This window comes from Salmo trutta, chromosome 14 (assembly GCF_901001165.1).
Source record: "Salmo trutta chromosome 14, fSalTru1.1, whole genome shotgun sequence".
NCBI lineage: Eukaryota > Metazoa > Chordata > Actinopteri > Salmoniformes > Salmonidae > Salmo > Salmo trutta.
In genome coordinates, this window is record NC_042970.1 from 36,883,558 (window position 1) to 36,900,541 (window position 16,984).

General features: G+C 44.0%; 1 protein-coding gene across 1 annotated transcript; it reads left to right on the forward strand.

The window, feature by feature from the left end:
• The first annotated feature begins 1,321 nt into the window (after positions 1-1,321).
• On the forward strand, positions 1,322-16,770 carry LOC115207962 (tubulin alpha chain-like). Its single transcript, XM_029775612.1, has 4 exons — positions 1,322-1,471; positions 14,926-15,148; positions 15,239-15,387; positions 15,497-16,770. Exons 1-4 carry the CDS (start codon positions 1,469-1,471, stop codon positions 16,475-16,477), a joined length of 1,356 nt encoding a protein of 451 aa, XP_029631472.1. The 5' UTR covers positions 1,322-1,468; the 3' UTR covers positions 16,478-16,770.
• The last annotated feature ends 214 nt before the right edge of the window (positions 16,771-16,984 follow it).

Here is a 16,984-nt window from a genome sequence, read left to right on the forward strand (position 1 = left end):
ACCTGGCCAAGGCTTTCGACTCTGTCAATCACCGTATTCTTATCGGCAGACTCAACAGCCTTGGTTTCTCTAATGACTGCCTCGCCTGGTTCACCAACTACTTCTCAGACAGAGTTCAGTGTGTCAAATCGGAGAGCCTGCTGTCCGGACCTCTGGCAGTCTCTATGGGGGTACCACAGGGTTCAATTCTCGGGCCGACTCTTTTCTCTGTGTATATCAACGATGTCGCTCTTGCTGCGGGTGATTCCCTGATCCACCTCTACGCAGACGACACCATTCTGTATACATCCGGCCCTTCTTTGGACACTGTGTTAACTAACCTCCAAACGAGCTTCAATGCCATACAACTCTCCTTCCGTGGCCTCCAACTGCTCTTAAACGCTAGTAAAACCAAATGCATGCTTTTGAACCGTTCGCTGCCTGCACCCGCCCGCCCGTCTAGCATCACTACTCTGGACGGTTCTGATGCTGTGGTTCAAATTTGACTGACTCTAACAAACTAACAAAGAACTCTGTCATATCACAATAGGCCTACATTTATATGCTGACCGTACTCCAAATGGCACTCGAAGGCGAGTGGGTAATCCGCCTCTATCAGTCCTATTAGCCAACGTGCAATCATTGGATAACAAAATGGATGAGCTCCGATTGAGACTATCCTACCAACGGGACATTAAAAACGGCAATATCTTATGTTTCACCGATTCGTTGCTGAACGTCGACATGGATAACCTACAGCTGGCTGGGTTTTCCGTTCATCAGTAAGATTGAACAGCTGCCCCCTGTAAGACAAGGAGTGGCGGTCTGCGTGTATTTATCAATAACAGCTAGTGCACGAAATCTATTATTAAGGAAGTCTCTGTGTTTTGCTCGCCTGAGGTAGAGTATATCATGATAAGCTGTAGACCACACTATTTACCAAGAGAGTTTTCATCTATATTTTTCATAGCTGTCTATTTACCACCACAAATCGATGCTGGCTTTAAGACTGCACTCAACAACCTGTATAAGGCTATAAGCAAACAAGAAAATGCTCATCCTGAGGTGGCGCTCCTAGGACCCAGGACTTTAATGCAGGGAAACTTAAATCCATTTTAAATCCATAATGCAGCGAAGCTTAAATCCAATTTGATTTGAACTCTTGTTAAAACAACAAACAGGACCAATGCAACTGTTTTCACAAGGTAGGGGGAAATGTACAGTGTTACGTGCTGCATCTCTCCCACCATAGGCCTCACGCCAAGGCCTGCGGTCTTGATCCTCTCCTCTTCCTAATTTATTAATGTATTCATGTATGCTGGATCAGCCCTCATTGCGATACTACAAATATTAGCGCGCCACGATGTTTGAGTTCAGTTACTACATCGACTCTTAGCTGTCGCATAAAGTAACTTCTCTCTCATCCGAAGACAAAATTGTAGAAACTTTCTTTTGACATATTCCTCTAAAATTCCTCTCCGTCAGTAAAATGGTGAGTACAGTTTACCACAGAAATTTTGAAAGTAGTCTATTGATTTCTTTATGTGGTGTGTGCATCTCTCATTCTACTGATGGTGGTGCTATAGCTACTCATCCATTCCTAACATTTTGTTGCATAATATGTATATGGCTACATTCATATTGTGGCTGGAATTACATTTTATGGCTTAAATCAGTGGTCACTGATTTATTTGACTACCGGAATATGATAGATAGGCTATGCTTCAGACTGTCGAGGAAATACCCTATTGCCCATGGAACCCTATTTTCAATTGTAGGTTTATTACGAAATTATATAGTGAAGGTATATCTTATATAGTGGAGGTGTATCTCATGTCGACTCAATGAAAAAAAAAACATTACATTGTCGCTTTGCTGGAAAATGAAAGCTCATGTGATTGAGGTGAATTGATGCCCGTAACCATTGGCGGCGGGCTACGGATGGAGGACGATAAAGAAACTTTGGTTCCAATTAACCCCTATTATCTTATACTTAATTGTCATTTGAATATAATTTGCTATCATAAAATATTGCCAAGTTCAAGTTTGACTACCGAATATCTCAATTTGCGTTTATCAAACCTGAGATAGAAATTAGAACATTCCAGATCTCTTTTAATCGCAACCCCTTCTGCCTTGATGGAATTCGGCGTTTTCATGGTCGTGTGACGTGCCCACCATGAAATGTGTTACGCTCAGAAGAGCTTTATTCTAATAGTTAGCATTTTCACCCGTTTTGCCTGTTTAATAGCTAGTAAGAATACTGTAGCCTATTAATGAGTCTATAATATGCGTTATATAAGCGACTCTTATCTTTGGTGCCTTAGCGCATATGGACGTTTGGGCATTCTGTTGGCATCTCCATCAAATGTATTATGCATAGCCGCGGGAATTTGTTTGTTTTGGGGTGGGGGGTGCTGCTATATTGATCAGCTAATACAGGACTAGTAAAGGCCCAGTGCACTACTTTTGTGAAATGTTTAAACGAAATGTATTTGAGTCTGATAATTATCTGTACAAAACAGTTCATCTGATAATACTTGTGTAATATAAAAATACTTGCCTGATATATGTTTTCCAGTTTGTTGAAATACTTTGCAAATCCAAATAATTTATATTTGAAAACAGAAATGGTCTATTCATTCCTTTTAATGAGACACTCTTATCCAGAGCAACTTACAGTAGTGTATGCATACATTTTCATACTGGTCCCCTGTGTGAATTGAACCCACAACCCTAGCATTGCAAGTGCCATGCTCTACCAACTGAGCCACATCATCACATTTCTTCATCACATCATCACATCATCACTTGATGTCTCAATGTACTCAATTACTGTATTTACCAATGTTTTTCTTCATGGACATGGAAAGTCTACAGGTACAAACATACAGTGCATTCAGAAAGTATTCAGACCCCTTGACTTTTTCCACATTTTGTTACGTTACAGCCTTATTCTATAATTGATTAAATTGTTTTTCCCCCTCATCAATCTACACACAATAACTCATAACGGCAAAGCAAAAACAGGTTTGTAGAAATGTTTGCAAATTTATTTGAAAACCCCCCCGTAAATATCACATTTACTTAAGTATTCAGACCCTTTACTCAGTACTTTGTTGAAGCACCTTTGGCAGTGATTACAGCCTCGAGTCTCCTTGGGTATGAAGCTACAAGCTTGGCACACGGTATTTGGGGAGTTTCTCCCATTCTTCTCTGCAGATCCACTCAAGTTCTGTCAGGTTGGATGGGGAGCGTCGCTGCACAGCTAATTTTCAGGTCTCTCCAGAGATGTTCGATCGGGTTCAAGTTCGGGCTCTGGCTGGGTCACTCAAGGACATTCAGAGACTTGTCCCGAAGCTACTCCTCCGTTATCTTTGCTTTGTTCTTCGCCCCAGTCTGACATCCTGAGCGCTCTGGAGCAGGTTTTCATCAAGGATCTCTCTGTACTTTGCGCCGTTCATCTTTCTCTTGATCCTGACTAGTCTCACTGTCCCTGCCACTGAAAAGAATCCCCACAGTATGATGCTGTCACCACCATGCTTGTAGGGATGGTGCCAGGTTTCCTCCAGACATGGCGCTTGGCTATCAGGCCAATGAGTTCAATCTTGGTTTCATCAGACCAGCGAATCTTGTTTCTCATGGTCTGAGAGTCCTTTAGGTGCCTTTTGGCAAACTCCAAGAGGAATGTCATGTGCCTTTTACTGAGGAATGGCTTCCTTCTGGCCACTCTACCACAAAGGCCTGATTGGTGGAGTGCTGCAAAGATGGTTGTCCTTCTGGAAGGTTCTCCCATCTCCTCAGAGGAACTCTGGAGCTCTGTCAGAGTGACCATCGGGTTCTTGGTCACCTCCCTGACCAAGGCCCTTCTCCCCTGGTTGCTCAGTTTGGCCGGGCAGCCAGCTCTAGGAAGAGTCTTGGTGCTTCCAAACTTCTTTCATTTAAGAATGATGGAGGCTACTGTGTTCTTGGGGACCTTCAATACTGAAAAAATGTTTTGGTACCCTTCTCCAGATCGGTGCCTCGTCATAATCCTGTCTCTGAGCTCTACGGACAATTCCTTTGACCTCATGTCCTGTTTTTTTCTCTGACATGCACTGTCAACTGTGGGACCTTATATAGGCAGGTATGTGCCTTTCCAAATCATGTCCAATCAATCACAGGTGGACTCCAATAAAGTTGTAGAAACATCTGAAGGATGATCAATGGAAACAGGATGCACCTGAGCTCAATTTTGAGTGTCATAGCATAGGGTCTTATGTACTTAGGTATTTCTGTTTTTTATTTGTAATACATTTGCAAAAATTTCTCTAAACCTGGTTTCACTTTGTCATTATGGGGTATTGTGTGTAGATTGATGATGATTTAATCAATTTTAGAATAAGGCTGAAACGTAACAAAATGTGGAAAAAGGGAAGGGGACTGAATACTTTCTGAATGCACTGTAGGTGACCAGCCTATAATACAGTAATGTACCGCTAGGCTCAATGTACATTGAGTGGTTTGTAAGGATGTTAAATTAATACTGCACAAAAAGTGGTTGTTTTCCATGTTATTTGATCAAGAAAAATATTTAATTCGATTTGGATGTTTTAGGTCTTTGCCCTTAACTTGTAAATGTTTGAGGACAGGGTTTTGTTCTTTCAGGAGCCATTAGAATGACAATCGCAGAGAAACTGACAGGGCCACAGCTCTTACAATTCCAGCTATTGAGTCCTGCAAGATACTGTTCTTAATTATACAACTACCTTTTTTGCCAAAGCCGAGATCCTGAAGAAAAAATTGTGCCAGTGCTAAAGATGTCTATATCGCCGCTAATACCAGTAAAGGCCCTCTTGCGAAAATTTTTTTTTTCAATGTATTTTTATTTTTAAAATACATTTATTTTTTAATTCAGATTTTTCAGAGGGTGCTGCAGCACCATCAGCACCCCTACATCCCGCCGTGTCATTATCGGGGTGGCAGTGTAGCCTAGCGGTTAGAGTGTTGGACTAATAACCGAAAGGTCGCAAGATCAAATCCCTGAGCGGACAAGGTAAAAAATATGTCGTTCTGCCCGTGAACAAGGCAGTTAACCCACCGTTCCTAGGCTGTCATTGAAAATAAGAATTTGTTCTTAACTGACTTGCCTAGTTAACAAAAAAAACTGTGCATCCTTCAAGAAATAGGCCTACAAGGCAAAATTAATAAAGTGGATAACATTGAAGTTCCAATGGCCATTTTAGATGATCTAACTCTTTCTTTTTGGAGGAAAGTATATACACTATAATATTCATAGGAAAAAAGCAAACTCGGGTGAACCGCGTTCATTGATTAACACTGAAAGCTGGTGGGGAGCTGCCTCATCCCTAATCTCTGCCGGTGCATATGGTCTCCAGGATGAGACCTGACAGGGGGAAGGATAAGATCTTTGTCTGAAGTGGTCTTATGCAGATGGATTTGTGTTTAAACCATTGTAACCAGCTGCACCCTTGTCTTTCCATGTTCATGTTTAGTTTAGCCTTCCTGGCAGCTGCTTTCCTACCAGAGACAAGCACATTTGATATAACAGTCACCGCTTCAAGTGTACTCGCTGCACATAAAGGCTACTATTCCTATAATGGCATTACTGTTAAGTCTATGCACTGTAGAATCTGTATAGTCTTCCATTTTGCAACATGAGATGTGAATGATTTGCCCTAATGAGGGTTGGTGCCCTGAGGGTTGGTGAAAATAAAGCGCCATAGCTTATGAGCATCACTGGGCAAGTGTACCTCATAGACAAATCTAAATCTAAATGACGTAAATGTAAATCGTTATTTTTTTTATGGAAAGTGCACAAACTACCCCCTCCTGTGCAAAACCTCAAACGGTTTCCTGCTAGGGCCAAGTTGCTTAGCAACGGAAATATGCAAGCAAATCCCTTGGTAACAGCAGGGTGAAGCTGGGGCGAAGAAGGGGGGGGAGGGGAGGAGAGAGAGGGCGGAGGTGGGGGGATGGTTGCGTGATTCGTCCTGGTCATGCTGCAGCTTTTGGTCCTCTTGCTCTCACTCTCCCTCTCTCACCTCCTGCAGACTGCAGTTCAGGGCGGTCCCTCTTCATGGCATAATTCCCACTTTTCCAAATCCATTTGTGCACTCAGAACAGAGGGGATGATTGTGTGGAATAGCTGCAGTGCTGCAGTGTGGGAAAAAATGCAGCCTAACTGTATTTCATCACAGCCCCCTGCAAATCAAATCAAATGTTATTTTTCACATGCGCTGAATACAACTGGTGTAGCCATTACATGAAAGAATTGCTTACGATCCCTTCCCAATGATGCAGAGTTTACAAATAATAATAGTAACAGAAGAGTAATAAAATAAAATGTGAAAGAATGAAGCTACTATATACAGAGAGTACCAGTACCAGATCAATGTGGAGCTATATACAGGGAGTACCAGATCAATGTGGAGCTATATACAGGGAGTACCAGTACCAGATCAATGTGGAGCTATATACAGGGAGTACCAGTACCAGATCAATGTGGAGCTATATACAGGGAGTACCAGTACCAGATCAATGTGGAGCTATATACAGGGAGTACCAGTACCAGATCAATGTGGAGCTATATACAGGGAGTACCAGTACCAAATCAATGTGGAGCGATATACAGGGAGTACCAGTACCAGATCAATGTGGAGCTATATACAGGGAGTACCAGTACCAGATCAATGTGGAGCTATATACAGGGAGTACCAGCACCAGATCAATGTGGAGCTATATACAGGGAGTACCAGTACCAGATCAATATGGAGCTATATACAGGGAGTACCAGCACCAGATCAATGTGGAGCTATATACAGGGAGTACCAGCATCAGATCAATGTGGAGCTATATACAGGGAGTACCAGATCAATGTGGAGCTATATACAGGGAGTACCAGCACCAGATCAATGTGGAGCTATATACAGGGAGTACCAGTACCAGATCAATGTGGAGCTATATACAGGGAGTACCAGTACCAGATCAATGTGGAGCTATATACAGGGAGTACCAGCACCATATCAATGTGGAGCTATATACAGGGAGTACCAGCACCAGATCAATGTGGAGCTATATACAGGGAGTACCAGATCAATGTGGAGCTATATACATGGAGTACCAGATCAATGTGGAGCTATATACAGGGAGTACCAGATCAATGTGGAGCTATATACAGGGAGTACCAGCACCAGATCAATGTGGAGCTATATACAGGGAGTACAAGTACCAGATCAATGTGGACCTATATACAGGGAGTACCAGTACCAGATCAATGTGGAGCTATATACAGGGAGTACCAGTACCAGATCACTGTGGAGCTATATACAGAGAGTACCAGTACCAGATCAATGTGGAGCTATATACAGGGAGTATCAGTACCAGATCAATGTGGAGCTATATACAGGGAGTACCAGTACCAGATCAATGTGGAGCTGTATACAGGGAGTACCAGTACCAGATCAATGTGGAGCTATATACAGGGAGTACCAGTACCAGATCAATGTGGAGCTATGTTCAGGGAGTACCAGTACCAGATCAATGTGGAGCTATATACAGGGAGTACCAGCACCAGATCAATGTGGAGCTATATACAGGGAGTACCAGCACCAGATCAATGTGGAGCTATATACAGGGAGTACCAGTACCAGATCAATATGGAGCTATATACAGGGAGTACCAGCACCAGATCAATGTGGAGCTATATACAGGGAGTACCAGCATCAGATCAATGTGGAGCTATATACAGGGAGTACCAGATCAATGTGGAGCTATATACAGGGAGTACCAGCACCAGATCAATGTGGAGCTATATACAGGGAGTACCAGTACCAGATCAATGTGGAGCTATATACAGGGAGTACCAGTACCAGATCAATGTGGAGCTATATACAGGGAGTACCAGCACCATATCAATGTGGAGCTATATACAGGGAGTACCAGCACCAGATCAATGTGGAGCTATATACAGGGAGTACCAGATCAATGTGGAGCTATATACAGGGAGTACCAGCACCAGATCAATGTGGAGCTATATACAGGGAGTACCAGTACCAGATCAATATGGAGCTATATACAGGGAGTACCAGCACCAGATCAATGTGGAGCTATATACAGGGAGTACCAGCATCAGATCAATGTGGAGCTATATACAGGGAGTACCAGATCAATGTGGAGCTATATACAGGGAGTACCAGCACCAGATCAATGTGGAGCTATATACAGGGAGTACCAGTACCAGATCAATGTGGAGCTATATACAGGGAGTACCAGTACCAGATCAATGTGGAGCTATATACAGGGAGTACCAGCACCATATCAATGTGGAGCTATATACAGGGAGTACCAGCACCAGATCAATGTGGAGCTATATACAGGGAGTACCAGATCAATGTGGAGCTATATACAGGGAGTACCAGATCAATGTGGAGCTATATACAGGGAGTACCAGATCAATGTTCAATGTGGAGCTATATACAGGGAGTACCAGATCAATGTGGAGCTATATACAGGGAGTACCAGCACCAGATCAATGTGGAGCTATATACAGGGAGTACAAGTACCAGATCAATGTGGACCTATATACAGGGAGTACCAGTACCAGATCAATGTGGAGCTATATACAGGGAGTACCAGTACCAGATCACTGTGGAGCTATATACAGGGAGTACCAGTACCAGATCAATGTGGAGCTATATACAGGGAGTATCAGTACCAGATCAATGTGGAGCTATATACAGGGAGTACCAGTACCAGATCAATATGGAGCTATATACAGGGAGTACCAGCACCAGATCAATGTGGAGCTATATACAGGGAGTACCAGCATCAGATCAATGTGGAGCTATATACAGGGAGTACCAGATCAATGTGGAGCTATATACAGGGAGTACCAGCACCAGATCAATGTGGAGCTATATACAGGGAGTACCAGTACCAGATCAATGTGGAGCTATATACAGGGAGTACCAGTACCAGATCAATGTGGAGCTATATACAGGGAGTACCAGCACCATATCAATGTGGAGCTATATACAGGGAGTACCAGCACCAGATCAATGTGGAGCTATATACAGGGAGTACCAGATCAATGTTCAATGTGGAGCTATATACAGGGAGTACCAGATCAATGTGGAGCTATATACAGGGAGTACCAGCACCAGATCAATGTGGAGCTATATACAGGGAGTACAAGTACCAGATCAATGTGGACCTATATACAGGGAGTACCAGTACCAGATCAATGTGGAGCTATATACAGGGAGTACCAGTACCAGATCACTGTGGAGCTATATACAAGGAGTACCAGTACCAGATCAATGTGGAGCTATATACAGGGAGTATCAGTACCAGATCAATGTGGAGCTATATACAGGGAGTACCAGTACCAGATCAATGTGGAGCTGTATACAGGGTGTACCAGTACCAGATCAATGTGGAGCTATATACAGGGAGTACCAGTACCAGATCAATGTGGAGCTATGTACAGGGAGTACCAGTACCAGATCAATGTGGAGCTATATACAGGGAGTACCAGCACCAGATCAATGTGGAGCTATATACAGGGAGTACCAGCACCAGATCAATGTGGAGCTATATACAGGGAGTACCAGCACCAGATCAATGTGGAGCTATATACAGGGAGTACCAGCACCAGATCAATGTGGAGCTATATACAGGGAGTACCAGTACCAGATCAATGTGGAGCTATATACAGGGAGTACCAGATCAATGTGGAGCTATATACAGGGAGTACCAGCACCAGATCAATGTGGAGCTATATACAGGGAGTACCAGTACCAGATCAATGTGGAGCTATATACAGGGAGTACCAGTACCAGATCAATGTGGAGCTATATACAGGGAGTACCAGCACCATATCAATGTGGAGCTATATACAGGGAGTACCAGCACCAGATCAATGTGGAGCTATATACAGGGAGTACCAGATCAATGTGGAGCTATATACAGGGAGTACCAGATCAATGTGGAGCTATATACAGGGAGTACCAGATCAATGTTCAATGTGGAGCTATATACAGGGAGTACCAGATCAATGTGGAGCTATATACAGGGAGTACCAGCACCAGATCAATGTGGAGCTATATACAGGGAGTACAAGTACCAGATCAATGTGGACCTATATACAGGGAGTACCAGTACCAGATCAATGTGGAGCTATATACAGGGAGTACCAGTACCAGATCACTGTGGAGCTATATACAGGGAGTACCAGTACCAGATCAATGTGGAGCTATATACAGGGAGTATCAGTACCAGATCAATGTGGAGCTATATACAGGGAGTACCAGTACCAGATCAATATGGAGCTATATACAGGGAGTACCAGCACCAGATCAATGTGGAGCTATATACAGGGAGTACCAGCATCAGATCAATGTGGAGCTATATACAGGGAGTACCAGATCAATGTGGAGCTATATACAGGGAGTACCAGCACCAGATCAATGTGGAGCTATATACAGGGAGTACCAGTACCAGATCAATGTGGAGCTATATACAGGGAGTACCAGTACCAGATCAATGTGGAGCTATATACAGGGAGTACCAGCACCATATCAATGTGGAGCTATATACAGGGAGTACCAGCACCAGATCAATGTGGAGCTATATACAGGGAGTACCAGATCAATGTGGAGCTATATACAGGGAGTACCAGATCAATGTGGAGCTATATACAGGGAGTACCAGATCAATGTTCAATGTGGAGCTATATACAGGGAGTACCAGATCAATGTGGAGCTATATACAGGGAGTACCAGCACCAGATCAATGTGGAGCTATATACAGGGAGTACAAGTACCAGATCAATGTGGACCTATATACAGGGAGTACCAGTACCAGATCAATGTGGAGCTATATACAGGGAGTACCAGTACCAGATCACTGTGGAGCTATATACAAGGAGTACCAGTACCAGATCAATGTGGAGCTATATACAGGGAGTATCAGTACCAGATCAATGTGGAGCTATATACAGGGAGTACCAGTACCAGATCAATGTGGAGCTGTATACAGGGTGTACCAGTACCAGATCAATGTGGAGCTATATACAGGGAGTACCAGTACCAGATCAATGTGGAGCTATGTACAGGGAGTACCAGTACCAGATCAATGTGGAGCTATATACAGGGAGTACCAGCACCAGATCAATGTGGAGCTATATACAGGGAGTACCAGCACCAGATCAATGTGGAGCTATATACAGGGAGTACCAGCACCAGATCAATGTGGAGCTATATACAGGGAGTACCAGTACCAGATCAATGTGGAGCTATATACACTGAGTACCAGCACCAGATCAATGTGCAGAGGTACGAGATATTTGAGGTAGATACTGTGTGTACATTCTTTATTTTTTTAAATGTATTTAACCTTTATTTAACTAGGCAAGTCAGTTAAGAACAAATTCTTATTTCCAACGACGGCCAACCAAAAGACAAAAGGTCTCCTTGCAGGTATGGGGGCCTGGGATTAAAAATACAAATAAATACAATATAAATATAGGACAAAACACACATAACAACAAGAGAGACAACACAACACTACATACAGATAGACCTAAGACAACAGCATAGCAAGGCAGCAACACATGACAACACAGCATGGTAGCAACACAACATAACAACAACATGGTAGCAACACAACATGGTAGCAGCACAAAACATGGTACAATCATTATTGGGCACAGACAACAGCACAAAGGGCAAGAAGGTAGAGACAACAATACATCACACAAAGCAGCCCCAACTGTCAGTAAGAGTGTCCATGATTGAGTCTTTGAATGAAGAGATTGAGATAAAACTGTCCAGTTTGAGTGTTTGTTACGGCACATTCCAGTCGCTAGCTGCAGCAAACTGAGGGATGTGTGTGCTTTGGGGACCTTTAACAGAATGTGACTGGCAGAACGGGTGTTGTATGTGGAGGATGAGGGCTGCAGTAGATATCTCAGATATGGGGGAGTGAGGCCTAAGAGCGTTTTATAAATAAGAGCGTTTTATAAATGCGACGGGTATACAGAGATGACCAGTTTACAGAGGAGTATAGAGTGCAGTGATGTGTCCTATAAGGAGCATTGGTGGCAAATCTGATGGCCGAATGGTAAAAACCATCTAGCCGCACGAGAGCACTCTTACCTGCCAATCTATAAATTATGGCTCCGTAATCTAGTATGGGTAGGATGGTCATCTGAATCAGGGTTAGTTTGGCAGCGGGGGTGAAAGAGAAGCGATTATGATAGAGGAAACCAAGTCTAGTTTTAACTTTAACCTGCAGCTTTGATATGTGCTGAGAGAAGGACAGTGTACCGTCTAGCCATACTCCCAAGTACTTGTATGAGGTGACCACCTCAAGCTCTAAACCCTCAGAGGTAGTAATCACACCTGTGGGGAGAGGGGCATTTTTCTTACCAAACCACATGACCTTTGTTTTGGATGTGTTCAGAACAAGGTTAAGGGTAGAGAAAGCTTGTTGGACACGAAGAAAGCTTTGTTGTAGAGCTTTTAACAAAATCCGGGGAGGGGCCAGCTGAGTATAAGTCTGTATCATCTGCATATAAATGGATGAGAGAGCTTCCTACTGCCTGAGCTATGTTGTTGATGTAAATTGAGAAGAGCATGGGGCCTAGGATCGAGCCTTGGTGTACTCCCTTGGTGACAGGCAGTGGCTGAGACAGCAGATTTTCTGACTTTATACACTGCACTCTTTGAGAGAAGTAGTTAGTAAACCAGGCCAAAGACCCCTCAGAGACACCAATACTCCTTAGCCGGCCCACAAGAATGGAATGGTCTACCGTATCAAAAGCTTTGGCCAAGTCAATAAAAATAGCAGCACAATATTGCTTAGAATGAAGGGCAATGGTGACATCATTGAGGACCTTTAAGGTTGCAGTGACACATCCATAACCTGAGTGGAAACCAGATTGCATACCTGAGAGAATACTATAGACATCAAGAAAGCCAGTCAGTTGATTATTGACAAGTTTTTCTAACACTTTTGATAAACAGGGCAAAATAGAAATTGGCCTATAACACTTAGGATCAGCTTGATCTCCCCTTTAAATAAAGGACGAACCGTGGCTGCCTTCCAAGCAATGGGAACCTCCCCAGAAAGGAGAGACAGGTTATAAAGGTTGGAGATAGGCTTGGCGATGATAGAGGCAGCAACCTTAAAGAAGAAAGGGTCTAAACCATCTGACCCAGATGTTTTTTGGGGTTCAAGTTTAAGGAGCTCTTTTAGCATCTCGGACTCAGTGACTGCCTACAGGGAGAAACTTTGTAGCGGGGCAGGGGAAAAGAGGGAGAAGCATCGAGGATAGTAGCATTAGAAGGGGTGGGAGATGAGTAAATGTTGGACGGGCAAGGAGGCATGGCTGAGTCAATAGGAATCCTTACTTAATGAACTGGTGATTAAAGAGCTCAGCCATGTGCTTCTTGTCAGTTACAACCACATCATCAACATTAAGGGACATGGGCAGCTGTGAGGAGGAGGGTTTATTCTCCAGGTCTTTATCTGTTTTCCAGAATTTCTTGGGGTTAGACCCATAGAGAGAGAACTGCTCCTTAAAGTAACTAACTTTGGCCTTCCGGATAGCCTGAGTGCACTTATTTCTTATTTGCCTGAACGAGAGCCAGTTAGCCTGAGTATGCGTGTGCCGAGCCTTTCGCCAAATGCAATTCTTAAGGTGGAGTAACTGCAAGATCACAGTTGAACCAGGGACTGAACCTGTTTTTAATTCTCATTTTCTTTATGGGGGTGTGTTTGTTAACAATACCACTGAAAATATCAAAAAAGAAGGTCCAATCGTCTTCGACAGAGGGGATCAAGCTGATTCTATACCATTAAAGTAGCAAGCATCTACCCTACATGAAGGCAGGGTAAAGTGACAAATCATCAGGATAGATAATAATATGAGTAAAATAAAGGACAGAGTAGCAGCAGCAAATGATGAGTGTAAAAGTGTGTGTCTGTATGTGTGTGTATGCGTATGTAGTGTATGTGAATGTGTATATAGTCTAGTGAGTATGTGTAGGGTCAGGGCAGATAGTTTGGGCAACCATAAATTGACTATTTAGCAGTCTTATGGCTTGGGAGTAGATGCTGTCTCGGAGCCTGTTGGTCCAAGAGACAATTTAATTTTTTAAAATTTTAAACCTTTATTTAACTAGGCAAGCCAGTTAAGAACAGATTCTTATTTACAATGATGGTCTAGGAACAGTGGGTTAACTGCCTTATTCAGGGGCAGAACGACAAGTTTTTACCTTGTCAGCTCGGGGATTTGATCTAGCAATCTTTCAGTTACTGGCCCAACGCTCTAAGCTACCTGCCGCCCCCGATGCTCCGGTAGTGTTTGCCGGACAGTAGCAGAGTGAACAGTCTATGGCTTGGATGGCTGGAGTTTTGGCAATTTTTCGGACCTTCATCTGACACCCCATGATATAGAGATCCCGGATGGCAGGGAGATCAGCCCCAATGATGTACTGGGCTGTCCGCAACACCCTCTAGTAGCGCTTTGCAGTCGAGGGCGGTGCATTTGGGGATGCAGCCAGTCAAGTTGCTCTCGATGGTGCAGCTGTAGAACTTCACAAATCTTTTCAGCCTCCTGAGGGGGAAGAAGCTCTACCATGCCCTCTTCAAGACTGTGCGGGTGTGTGTGGACCATGTTAAGTCCTTAGTGATGTGCATTCAATCATGGGGGAAAATGTAGCACAATAGAGTTTGCCCTTCAGATGAAAAGAGTGCAAGAATCTGATTTGCATTGGATTAGATATAATGGAGACCGGATGCCATTTTGAATGTGTGCCCTCTTTCCATTGGCTCTCCTCTCATAAATGCACATACCAATGCATTGGTGACATCGTTGACATTTACCTTGATTGTGTACAGTGTGATCCAATTAAATTGCGCTCTCTTCTCTTTCTCAAGCGTGAGTGTATCTCCATCCATGTGGGTCAGGCTGGTGTCCAGATTGGCAATGCCTGCTGGGAGCTCTATTGTCTGGAGCATGGGATCCAGCCAGATGGTCAGATGCCCAGTGACAAGACCATTGGAGGAGGAGACGACTCCTTCAACACCTTCTTCAGTGAGACTGGAGCTGGCAAGCATGTCCCCAGGGCTGTTTTTGTGGATCTGGAGCCCACTGTCATTGGTACGATCTCTTTGTCTTCAAACAATGATGATGACACTATGGTATCTCCTTAGTCTTGAGCCCTCAGCTTACAGGTCTTTCTTTTTCCAGATGAGGTACGAACTGGAACTTACCGCCAGCTCTTCCATCCTGAGCAGCTGATCACTGGGAAGGAGGATGCAGCCAACAACTACGCCCGTGGGCATTACACCATCGGCAAAGAGATCATAGACTTGGTTTTGGACAGGACTCGCAAACTGGTGAGAACTTACATATGATGTCGTATTAACATACACTCTACCCACATCTCTGTAAATTCTGTGTCTTTATCCCTCCATAATGATCTTAAACATCTCTCCTCCTCTCCAGGCTGACCAGTGCACTGGCCTCCAGGGCTTCCTGGTCTTCCACAGCTTTGGAGGTGGCACCGGTTCTGGTTTCACCTCCCTGTTGATGGAACGCCTGTCTGTTGACTATGGCAAGAAGTCAAAGCTTGAGTTCTCCATCTACCCAGCTCCCCAGGTGTCCACAGCTGTTGTTGAGCCCTACAACGCCATCCTGACCACCCACACCACCCTGGAGCACTCTGACTGTGCTTTCATGGTAGACAATGAGGCCATATATGACATCTGCCGTAGGAACCTCGATATCGAGCGTCCCACCTACACTAATCTTAACCGGTTGATCAGCCAGATTGTGTCCTCCATCACTGCTTCCCTCCGATTCGATGGTGCCCTCAATGTTGATCTGACAGAGTTCCAGACCAACTTGGTGCCCTATCCCCGTATCCACTTCCCCCTGGCCACCTATGCCCCAGTGATCTCAGCAGAGAGGGCTTACCATGAGCAGCTCTCTGTGTCTGAGATCACCAATGCTTGCTTTGAGCCATGTAATCAGATGGTGAAATGTGACCCACGTCACGGCAAGTACATGGCCTGCTGTCTGCTGTACCGTGGGGACGTTGTGCCCAAAGACGTTAACGCTGCCATTGCCACCATCAAAACAAAACGCTCCATCCAGTTTGTAGACTGGTGCCCAACTGGTTTCAAGGTTGGTATCAACTACCAGCCCCCAACTGTGGTACCTGGTGGAGATCTGGCCAAGGTTCAGAGGGCAGTGTGCATGCTTAGCAACACCACTGCTATTGCAGAGGCCTGGGCCCGCCTTGACCACAAGTTTGACCTGATGTATGCCAAGCGTGCTTTCGTGCACTGGTACGTAGGTGAGGGTATGGAGGAGGGAGAGTTCTCTGAGGCCAGGGAAGACATGGCTGCCCTGGAGAAAGATTATGAGGAGGTGGGTGTCGACTCCATTGAGGGAGAGGGAGAGGAGGAGGGAGAGGAGTATTAAAGTGAAGTGACTTGATTCACCCTAGTCATATCACTAGCATGCTTGTCACTGGTCAGAAGTTTACATGGCTCAGCTTTCCTTATTAGCGTTGGAAATGGCTTGCAAACACTGTCACACATCATAGATATTCATGCACTCCATTGGCACCGAAGGTTGTTAATGGAATTTGCTGTGGTTGTGTTCAGGGAATGTCATTGTGTTGCAATGGTTTTACTTTTGACGGTTTTATGTTATTTTACACTGAAGGGGTCTGTCCTCTTCTGTCTGTTATATACAATAAATTACTGGAGGAGTTTTGCTTCTTGTCTTTCTTTCTTAATTAATTAATTTGGTTTTTTCTTCACTCACTAAAACTTACCATAGTTTCTCAAGAAGGAATCATTTGATTGTTGCAGGGTAATAACAATGTAGGTAGTAGGTACATATTGTTACGTAGTTCTACAACTACCTGTTTGTGTAATTACACATTGACAACTTATATGTTTATATTTAGCTGAACCTCACCCT

What these genes read in the sequence shown, in the direction of transcription:
- LOC115207962 (XM_029775612.1), top strand. An exon ending in TCTGGAGCCCACTGTCATTG is followed by an intron (nt 15,149 to 15,238) that starts GTACGATCTCTT and finishes TTCTTTTTCCAG; the next exon opens with ATGAGGTACGAACTGGAACT. An exon ending in TGGACAGGACTCGCAAACTG is followed by an intron (nt 15,388 to 15,496) that starts GTGAGAACTTAC and finishes CCTCCTCTCCAG; the next exon opens with GCTGACCAGTGCACTGGCCT.